The 11,585-nt window shown below is 35.8% G+C and overlaps 1 protein-coding gene across 5 annotated transcripts in view; it reads right to left on the bottom strand.

The window, feature by feature from the left end:
• Positions 1–666: 666 nt before the first annotated feature.
• Positions 667–11,585, bottom strand: part of LOC107227280 (calcium-transporting ATPase sarcoplasmic/endoplasmic reticulum type) — a 34,057-nt gene continuing 23,138 nt past the window's right edge. For 3 of the 5 annotated variants that reach the window (XM_046741719.1, XM_046741720.1, XM_046741721.1), the window contains exons 7-13: positions 10,570–11,575; positions 10,226–10,446; positions 9,927–10,062; positions 9,676–9,828; positions 9,448–9,581; positions 9,170–9,287; positions 8,582–9,072 (exon numbers count right to left, since the gene is read on the bottom strand). In XM_046741719.1, the coding sequence (XP_046597675.1) occupies positions 8,872–9,072; positions 9,170–9,287; positions 9,448–9,581; positions 9,676–9,828; positions 9,927–10,062; positions 10,226–10,446; positions 10,570–11,575 (1,969 nt within the window). In that variant the 3' untranslated portion in view covers positions 8,582–8,871. Of the gene's footprint in view, positions 2,252–8,581; positions 9,073–9,169; positions 9,288–9,447; positions 9,582–9,675; positions 9,829–9,926; positions 10,063–10,225; positions 10,447–10,569; positions 11,576–11,585 lie in introns of those variants that run through there. The other 2 variants (XM_046741723.1, XM_046741722.1) reach the window with 2 other exon arrangements.

Raw genomic sequence — 11,585 nt, 5'->3', positions numbered from 1 at the left:
TATATACATACATATAATCATAATAATAATAATAATATACTTATGTTGAATTCTACCACTATGCACGACTATCGGTAGACTCGACCGTTTTTCTTGTTACGTTAGTTATTCTCGTGTCTATGCGCGTCTATACATATTTCTCGGTTTTTTTTTTTTTTTTTTTTTTGCATGCATGTGTATTGTACATGGCAGTGTATATATATATATATACACATAATATGCATATATATATATATAATTCATAACGATGATCTTGTATCATGTATAATTTTATATCGTGTGACAGTGTCGTGATGTGATATTATAATAATAATAAGATATGCACAGATAGTGTTACATTAAAGAGACACTCACGCAATTATATTATTACTCCCGAGCAACATTTTTCCCTTTCTTCCTTTCTTTCGTTATTCTCTTTTTACAGTAGTAGTATATTCAATGATTTTTTTCAATATGCCCGGCTCGTCATGTTAATTATATAGTTGTAACAATCGTTTCACTAGTCGGTGCTTATTATTAATAATATTAATAATATTATAACTATTATTATTGTTATTATCATTGAAAACTGGGAAGGAAGAACATGATCAACCAATCTCATAAATAATTACATTATATTGTTTGTTTTATCTTCAATTTCATTCCATCTCTTCTCGATCTGCTTAATTTTTTTTTTTTTTTGTTTTTTTAAATTTATTTATTTATTTTTTTTTCCGTCGTTTATTCTTATAACAGTTATAGTAAATATCTAAAGGCGATAATAACGAATAAATTAATGGTTAAGACGTGATATCAATGATAAGAGAGATTGCGAATTTAAAGTAACACGGGTACAAGTATAACATGAGGGGTGAAGTTAGGAATTAAGGGAATCGCTAATTGCGACGTGTTAAAAACGAAGTTTTTGGGGAAAATCGGTGATGCAGCTTCCTGTTAATAAAAACGATTAATAAACGAGAGAGGAGGGGGTAAAAAAAAAAAAAAAAACTGAAAGGGGCAAGGGGGGGGGGGATACCGCGATGAGATAATAAAGGATAATAAATAAAAACAGACAAAAATACGGACAGTCTCTCTGGGGGTGGGGGGTGGGGGCGTTATTGTCATACATAAATCTGTGTAACTTTATTATATCAAGCGAGCACCTCCAGCCGTGTTTTATATATACATATATGTATACACACATACATGTGTACGTATGTATGTATAAACAGAATTAAGGTCCGACGTTGTCTTTTCTAATTAGGTTTGCTAGCATCCGTAGCAGTGCAGTAAATAATTGTACTACATATGAACGAGTGAGTCAGTGTGTGTGTGTGTGTGTGTGTGCGCCTTTCTAGATGTTTCGTTTCTTTTCATTTGATTGTTCGCTTGTCAATTTTCTTTACATCAAATATACCGATTGTTAAATTTTCCAAGATGTCGCTAATGCAATAACACGTGTACCAGGGCTTCGACTCGAATGTAACATTTTTTCTCCCCTCGTTTATCTCTGTCTTCCGTACTCTATCGTACTGTCGCTGAACACACATATAACGTTTGTCAGGATGGGATGTTTGACATTATAACGGAATAGTAGTCGCGAGGCCAGTGGGGACCAGTAGGTTAGGCCCACTTGTCGACGACCACATCACCCACTGCAACATACACAATGTGTCTGAATTAATTTACTGTTCTGCCACTTTTAAAACCAGCAAACGCCTGCCACCTTCACCGTGTACACAAGCGTTACACTTCTGTTAATATTAGTTTCGTATGGCAATATATAATGTGTACGTATATATATACATACATATATAAATATAGGTATATATGTATTATATCATGTGCAGTATATATATATACATATATGTGCATCACCGAAGGCAATCAATGGAATCATTCATTGACGATTATTATTATTATTATTATTATTATCATCATCGTGTATAATAATCATTGCTGCGTATAGACAATTCGCTGTACACGCGTACTTGTTTCTATATACACACACACACACACACACATATATATATTATATACGTATATGTATATATGTATATATCCATCCGTGTTTTTATATATAGAGAATGATCAATTCTTCAGAGAATTTCTCTTCATTTTTTTCCCCCTTTCTTTGTCAATTCCATGTCTGCCTTGCATCGGCGGTGTTTGGTGTAGGTTTTATTGCGCGATGTGTGTCCGCTCTGTCGCTGCACGAATCACTTGTGCGATTATCTTCCATCTTATTTCCTCACGACCACCGTCGGGGAAACTGTAATCACATTTGTTACTCTCAATTTACCGTTCACCTAACAAGTTTTGATAAATAAATATACCGTAGGAATTAATTTCAGTACTGGCATCCCGCGTATTTCGATCCGTTATGCTTATATAATATGTATATTCAACGGTCCGTGATCAAATTTATCGTATTAAATTAAACTCGATGCGCCAATTCATTGATATCGAACGTATGTCGCTGTAGTTTTTTTCACATTACGATAGTTATAAAGGCTGGAAGTGTTTACGCGATTTTTTGATAGTACTATTATAACGTCGATTGCATCCGGTGTAATTTGATCGTGTCTCTTTGTGAATATGTACAACAGATGTGATAAGTTATCATCGTCAGAATCCCGAGGATATACAAGTATTGGAAACATTGGTTACGGATACGGATATCGTGCAACGATTAAAACAAATTATAAATTTACATCGGGCTTGACGGAAGAGTTTTAACGGACAAGACAATTACCGAAATGGCACGAGACTAATTTTGTAAACCGAGAATCTCGACACAAATGTTATAGAAACAATTTTCACGTATTAAACGAATAGAGTAACGTATTATTATCATTGCTCGATTGAGAATAAAAAAAAAACAAAAAAAAAATGTGGTCCTGCGAATTAAGTATCCAGAATACAACAGGTTGTGAGAAAAACAGGTGTACACATTCGGAAACAACGAGACATGTATAAATTATTCAATATATTAATTATAACAACAAATGGGCATCATATATATGTAGATTAGTATAATAAAACGTATATATATATATATATAAGTATACTGCAAAAAAGTGTGCGTTACCTTACCAGAAATGTCGAGTGACGTGCAGGTCGGTGTTTCCTTCGTGGTGAAGTAAGAACGGAGATTTGACTGAACTGACAAACCAGCAGGCATGGTAGTGTGGTGAAAGAAAAAAGGAAAAAAGAAAGAAAAAAAAAAAAAAAAAAACGATTGTTTCTCTTTTTCGTTGTGAATTATTACAGAGAAACGCCAACTGTAGCAGATGTACAACACAGCCGAATTTAAGTACAAATTCGGTAATTCTTCACCGTATAAGAATAATTTGATCGCTCAGTTTATCGATTTGAACATATCTATCAAAAACAAGCATGCTTGAAATTTCGACAATAGTGATTTAACAATGCAGGTATCGCAATGATCGTAATTTCCTTTTTTTCAGACCATTGTGTTCTTTCAAACGTTATATTTCATTGTCCTACCCCGAAAATCCACAATATTTAAACAAATTTCAAATACGATTTGTACAATGCGAAATATCAATTGCATCAAGATTATCGTATACCATAAAACCGAAGGAAATTACTCTGTGCACAATGATACGTCATTGTAGAGCAAAGAAATAATTTGTGTACAATATTGAATTTATTGAAATAATTCACGTTTGATATTTGAGGACGTGGCAGTATTTACATATATGATATATGTATATTTATATACACATTTATATTAAGTAACAACAAATTAACGGAGATGAAGTGTTGAAAGTAAAAAAAATTGATTAAAACGGGGGAAAAAAAAAAACAAAACAAGAATTGAAATAAAAATTACAGAGAAATTTGTCTAGTTAGTATGTAATGTATTATACGTGTATAATGGTGCTCAAACTGTCATATTGTCTGAGTGACTGACGATGATTCAACATTACCAAAAATTGGTCAATTCATATTATAAATTTCGACAGATTAGTATTTTGTGTGACATGGTATGTATGTATGTATGTATGGCCAATTATTAATTTTCAACACACACAATTAGTAACACATGATTTGTTTCTTTCTTTATTATTATAACAAGTTGGTAACGTATCAATCAACCAATTAATTAATCAATCAATCAATCAATCAATCAATCAATCAATTAATTAGATAATATTCTGCAGTTTCGTTTCTTTTCCTCTTATTATACATATTCTTTATCATTTTCATTAATTTTTAATTCCCTTCCTTTTCTACTTGTTATAATATTATTCAGTTCAAAATTCGTAAATGTAGTATTTATAATATTTATCTTCGTTCGCTCGCATCGTTAGAGATAAATAAAATTGATAAATAAACAAAATCGTTGCTACACAATCGAGTTCCATACTCACGACTATTCCCAGTCGTTGTAATTAGAACTTGTGACAGTAATAATAATATTAATAATAATAATAATAACATTAAAGTCGAACGTCGTTAAGTTTCAGTTCAGGGTTAGGCTTAGTTCAGGTAATTGTGACTAATCAAAGGGTGCAAAATTAACGGTCACCCTAATCGCACGCTTTTGTTATAGACATGCTTCCTGCAAATTTTTACTCGTTTTTCCGGCGTCAACGCCAAATACGAACCGTCACTCTTCCGTGCACATTATATAGTCACCTCACTTTACAAAAACTTTATGCGATTGTGGTATTTATATTTGTTCTCTCTATGTGTGTGTTTTCCTTTTTTCTTTTAAATTAATATAAATATACATTATTATTATTATCATCGGATGGCACACCGCACTTTCCTCTCTCATCTCTCCCCCTTGTCAAAAAGCTTCGGATGATTGTTGTTACTTCTCATTCGTTTCACACCAGCGGGTTAACGTGTTTAAACGTAGTACTTACTATTTATTATGCGATACCCAGCCAATTGCAGTGACACTCCAAATAAAACAAAAAACAAAAAAAAAAAAAAAACAAAGGAAAAAAAATAAATAAAAAAAAAAACGGACGTTAATTAACTTTCTACAAGTTTCTCACCTTATGATTGAGCATAGTAGAGTAGAATTGAAATTTCTCCTTCTAATATGAACGTAGCCGCGTCAGAGAATCGTCGAATCTCTCCTCGAGATGTTTTACATGTTTTACACATTGTTACTTATTGATTTTCGAGATTCACGATAAGTCTACAAGACGGTACATCGATTTGCGTTAAAAAGAAAAAAAAAAAAAAAATTACAACTCTACTTTCGTTGAAAAAAAAAAAGAAAAAAAAAGATTCCAAACCGTTAACAATAACTTTTACCTCGAGCAGAGATATCGATTTCTGCCTAACATCAATTATATATTCAACTGACGCGGTTACTGGATTTTTAAAATCGGTTATTGTAGCACATAATAGGGATGACACAATAGACAAATGTTATTGTATTATTAAAAACACAACCACTCCGAATTAGTGCGTGATAAGTTTACCGGCAATAAAACAGTACCGTCCACAACACTAACTCTTTCCATTCTTAACCGGTTAAGTTCAATTATGCCAAAATTCTATGTATGTGTATATATATATATATATTTATATTTATACACACACCTGTATACTGATTTTGTTGTTTTTTTTTTTTCTTTTCTTTAATTCTCTTTCTTTTCACTTTAAACGTATAGGTAGTATGTTATTTATGCTATATATAATGTATGTATATATATATATAAATTACTATTATGTCGTGATCTAATAATTTAATAATCTTGATGGATTATTAAACCGTTTCAATATTTTATAATATTATGTATATATATATGCATTGAATGCCTTCGATAAATCATCGATTGTGCAGTTGGCCCACTATTTATATCAAACCACTGCTCATCAGTCTTGTTGCGTTTTCGAGGGTCAAAATAGTGGGCGCAGCTACGTTATCACACAGCACAAAAGGAAAGAGATATTGAAAACGAGGAGCAGGGAAAAAAAAATTACAAAAAAAAAAAAAAAATAACTGACGGATTCACAAAAATTAAACAGCCGCCAAAAACTGTATACGGCTAAATAAGAATAATTAAAAATAAGTTATTGTTACGACGTTGCCTACAGGTCGTTTGTACAATTCTTTTACACACGATCATCTTCCTCTATCCCTCTTTCTCTTTCACTCATTTTTTTTTTTTTTTTTGTACCCTTAGTAGACCCCAGTTTTGCACATTCTCTACTTTTGCATCTTACACCGTTCACAATTAATTCGATACACGTTGTTAGTTATTTAAAAAAAAAAAATAATAATAATCCAATCCGTGGTCAAAGTTTGAGACCGTCTGAATCGTTGAGAATTGTTCAAAAAATTGCAAACAAAACTCTGAACAGATAAAAGTCAATCAATGGTAACACTGTCCTTTTTGCGTAGGGTGAATGAATATAGGTAATTTTTATCAGCGAAATCATACGTTATCAATATTCAAATATCGTCTCTTCCTCGCTCTGAGCGATTCGATGAGTAGGAATCTACAAATCTTGGTCCAAGGATTTCTCTGCTAATCATGTTCAAAGGGTTATTGGTGCCCCGTCGATAACGAAATTGGATAAAAATACAGAAATTACGTTTACGTAACATCGAATCGGCATTGCCAATAGATGTGTATACACACGCGCACTCACACCCACATAAATATCATCGTATACATAACGTAAAATCCACATAAACTAATTAGTTACGTTGAATAACAATGTCACTTAGTTGTTAATCGTTAATTTAGATGATTGAATTATTTGGTAATGGTAATTTCGAACAATTATTTAGGAATGGGTGTCTGTAGGTGACAGAGGTGCAACTACATTAAGCGTGTAACGAACATGCACAAAAGCTCTGGATGAGGGAGTGAAGGAAGACACGTTACGAATAGTGTGTCGTGGAAACATCTTCAATCCAATTCCCCATGCACATAATGTATCTTGCAATACTTTCGAAAAGTTGATACTCCCGACGTTTACTACTCCGATTTCAGCTTCTTCCTCGAAGGTGCAGGCAAACCTGGTACTGTGAATGTTAATGCACACACAAATATATATACATGCACATGTAATTGTCAATCACAAAGCTGTAAATGAAAGAAAGAGAGAAATTTTGGGATTTACAAAAGGGTAGATATACCTATGAATGTACGAAAATAATTATCACCACTGGAATTAGTTCGAATTAGAAGGGAAAAAAGATAAACTCAGTTCAACGTAAACACAGATGATTGGGTGAAGATTGTGAGTGAGGAACTACAGATGCAAAAGTGAGAAAACACGAGTTAATCTACATGTATGTATTTCCTATCTACCTCTCCATCGACACTTTTGTAAAAAAAAAAAAAACAAGCAACTCTTCTTTTTATTTTTTGTTTTTGTTGGTAATTTTTCCTTCATTTAATTATATTCTCCTACACTCTTTTCGCTAATTAAATCTACCACTTTGTGTATTTGAAAAATAACTTTTCAACCCTAAGCATTAATATAAATAATAAAATTATGTCACTAATATCTCAACATACCTATAATAATAATAGGAATAATAATAATAATAGGAATAATAATAATAATAACAATAATGTATTGGTATGTACATTTGATTTTTTTCGTTTACCTTCTTTACGCATAAAATGGGAAATACCTCAAATTAGCAATTGGAATATACCTATTTGCTTTTTACGCGTAACAAATAATGAAAAAAATAAGGGGGGAAATGATCTACTATGTGATAGGCTGTATATAATATATATATATATATATATATGTGTGTGTGTGTGTGTGTGTGTGTGTGTGTGTGTGTGTGTGTGTGTGTGTAATCTACAATTCTACTCTACAATGCAATGCACTGATTACCGTTGCAATTAATTATTTGTCTATGTGAAGAAAAATTGCTTTGATAAATTCGACCGGGCAACGAATGTGAACATAATTTACCATTGAATTCGTATTCACAGTTCGATTCGTGAAACGGTAAAATGTCGATGGAGTCAGCATGCGCAATTAGTCAGCGTGCACAAGTTACGGACACATAAGGGGAAAAAAAATAAAACTGAACTTTTTTTTTTTTTTTTAAATGTAATGCACCCACACCATGTGTTCTGACGAAACTAAGTGCATTGCTTGTTGACGTGCGGTGAATTTTTATTTCTTTTCTCGTTTCGTTTTTTTTCTTTTTTTGTTTTTCTTTTCTTTTAATCAGTATTATCAGAAACTCGTGTCATCGGAATCAATACTGAGGTCAGTTGGCTACGATTTACATACGTTAATGCTTAAAAAGGCACTTGTATAAAATAATTTAAAAATCATGATTCTTGAATAACGGTAGAATATTCAAAAACACTTGGAGCCACTGGAGTTGGTAGAATTTATGGCGACGGTTGTGGTAACGCTGTTGTCTACAGGGGGAGAAGAAGGGCAGGGGGACATCGTGGGAGCATTTAGTAACGACGCACGGTTATGATTGCACTGACTAACACCATGCGCAGCAGTCCAAAAACTTGTTAAAAATCTCACTTAAACACACTTCGTTAATAATTCATTATTATTAATTATTGTTATATATGTATATATGTTTCATATACGCATATATATATATATCTCTTTTTGTGGTTGTTGGTTATTTTTTCTTTTGCTTTTTTTTTCTCTCTTTCATTTCGTCACTTCTCCCGTGCCATGGGGGAAGTTCAATATTAAATGCAACTGCAAGTCCAGGTAATTCAGTTATTTATGAACGTTACCCCCACGGGAAAAAGAAACATTATTATTATTATTATTATTATTATTGATCAACTAATATTAGACGAGGTTTTTTTTCTTTTCTTTTCTGTTTGATTTTTTTTTTTTTTTTGCTGTTTTTGTTTTGGTTTTTTTTTTTTATTTTTATTTTATCTAGATTGGAGAAACTAGTATCGCTCCAAAGAACACAGCCCACATCAGTACAATCCAATGCACGGTGTATATTGGGTTCTCACCATCTGTGATTTTTCTGGCGACAAACTTCAGGGTTTCATCAAGGAGTACCACTGGAATGGAGAACTTCATTACGGTGATCCATTCGTCCAGGGTTAAGGGGCACACTTGGAACACGGACTGAAATACAATAATTAATATTTCATTAATCACATATTCTTTCAAGCTTTATCCAATTAGCATTTTTATGTTTCACTTTTTTTTTTCATCAACTCACGGATAGTACGTCGACGTAGAGGATGACGAAATGGAGTGTGAAAGAAAGAGCCATCGAGGCGATCAGCCAAAGGTTCGACCATGGAGGCATGGAGATCAGAGATTGGTTCTCGGACAAGCTGTAGAGAAATGAAAAGATATTCACGATTGTTGATTTATTGATTTGGGCATCGAAGAATTACTCTTGGATGTGTATCGTCCTGTTCATGTAACATGAGACAAATTTCCGACTGAAAAACACACGCAATTACAAACAATAAGTAAAAAGAAAATTCGTACCTGTTCATAGCGTTCAACATCTCAATGGTAACGAGAACCGAGAGAGCCATTGTCATGGGATGAGGATCGGTAAAGACTTTGCAGTCAAGACCCTTGAATTCATCGCCACCGCCGATGCAGGCCAAGTGATGCGTCTGTGAAATAATTATTACAAATGATGATAAAAAAATGAACTCAACGACAATCAATGACAAATATCAGTATTCTCTGGATCCGGTTTCTCTTTACCAGCTGGTAGTAGTTCATCTGAGGTCCGTGGGGACTGTACAGGAACCACCATGCAGCACCTCCAACGGTAGCAGCACCGACGTATCCACCAATAGCCATGTAGCGGAAAAACAACCACCCGGAAATGAGGGACTCGTCAGCCTTGCGCGGGGGCTGAAAGCGCGTTTACGTGAAGAAATTTTCGGACCTGCTGCTAAGACGCAAGCTCGCTTCAAGATGACAAAGTTTATTTACTAAAATTTAAAACTCACCTTGTCCATGATGTCGAGATCTGGAGGATTGAAACCGAGCGCGGTGGCAGGAAGACCGTCTGTTACCAAGTTGACCCAAAGGAGCTGAACGGGGATCAAAGCTTCCGGAAGACCGAGGGCGGCAGTGAGGAAAATACTACAAAACGTATGGTACTTTCTTTGCAATGTGCTCTGATGTTTATCATTTTGCGGCGATATCGGGTAACAGAATACGTGGATCTGACGATATTCTAGGGATTTTCAGGGCTACAACTGCTGTTAAAAGCAACTTTTCAATCTTTCATACAGAGTTTCCTTACCTTACGACTTCACCAATGTTGGACGAAATGAGATAACGGATAAACTGTTTCATGTTGTTGTAGATAGCACGACCCTCCTCAACGGCAGCGACGATAGATGAGAAGTTGTCGTCAGCCAATACCATTTCAGAAGCGGACTTAGCGACTGCGGTACCAGATCCCATGGCAATGCCGATTTCAGCCTTCTTCAGGGCCGGAGCGTCATTGACACCGTCACCAGTCTGTAATCATGGATTGAGAGAAAAAAATAAAGAGCGTTATGAAACGAATCACCGATGAAGCGCGTATTCGCGAAATTCAAACCCCTAAAAAATGAACGATAAAAAAACAAACAAAAAACTAACCATAGCAGAGATTTCATTCATTCCCTGAAGGAATTCAACGATCTTAGACTTGTGCGCAGGTTCGACACGGGAGAAGAGCCTGGCCCTGGCACATGCGGCCTTTTGTTCGGACAGAGGAAGATCGTCGAATTCACGACCAGAGTATGACTTTCCGGTGGTGTCTTCGTCCTCGCCGAAAACGCCGATGCGTCGGCAGATAGCTTCAGCGGTTGCCTTGTTGTCACCGGTGATAACGATTACGCGAATACCGGCTGCACGGCATCTTACAATCGAGTCGAATACCTCCTTTCGGGGCGGGTCAAGCATACCAACGACACCGACGAATGTGAGTTCCTTTTCGTAGGTGAAGAATTTGGTAGAGTCGCCGAGGTCCATGTCGTCGGGTTTCATCGGGTGGTCGGCGGTCGCGAGAGCGAGACAACGGAGGGTGTCGCGTCCGGTTCCGTATTGCCTGGTGAGTTCGAGAATGCGGTTCTTGAGGGTCGATGTCAGTGGGAACTTCTGGGTTCCGACACGGGCGTGGGTGCATCTGTCGAGGACACCCTCCGGTGCTCCCTTGACGAAGAGTTTTGGTCCGGTGCCGAGTTTAGACGGTTTCAGGGGGACGCAGTAGGATGACATGGACTTGCGGTCGCGGGAGAATTCCAGGGTGAACTCCTTCTTCCACTTGGTCTCGATGTCCTGCCTGACTACAATAGCCGATGCACGACGGTCCAGACCGGCCTTCGAAACGCCGAAGGGATTAACCTTCTCGGCTAGAACGATAAGCGCGGTTTCCGTCGCCTCGCCGACCTTCTCGAAGGCCTGTTTGAACTCGTTGAAATCGATTGCAGAGTCGTTGCACATTATGCATATCGTTCCGATCTCGTGGAGCGTCTCGAAATCGTTACCCTTTATCTTCTGACCCTTGAGGAATATCTCACCGATCGGCTCGTAGGTCGATCCGGTTATCTCGAACTCGTGGAAGCTGCTGTCGTTACCCTCAATTTTTTCGAATGTGAACATGCTGAAACAAT

This window comes from Neodiprion lecontei, chromosome 5 (genome assembly GCF_021901455.1).
Source record: "Neodiprion lecontei isolate iyNeoLeco1 chromosome 5, iyNeoLeco1.1, whole genome shotgun sequence".
In the NCBI taxonomy this organism is placed as follows: domain Eukaryota; kingdom Metazoa; phylum Arthropoda; class Insecta; order Hymenoptera; family Diprionidae; genus Neodiprion; species Neodiprion lecontei.
Note: the sequence above shows the minus strand (reverse complement) of the source record. Positions and strands in the feature narration are given on the sequence as shown.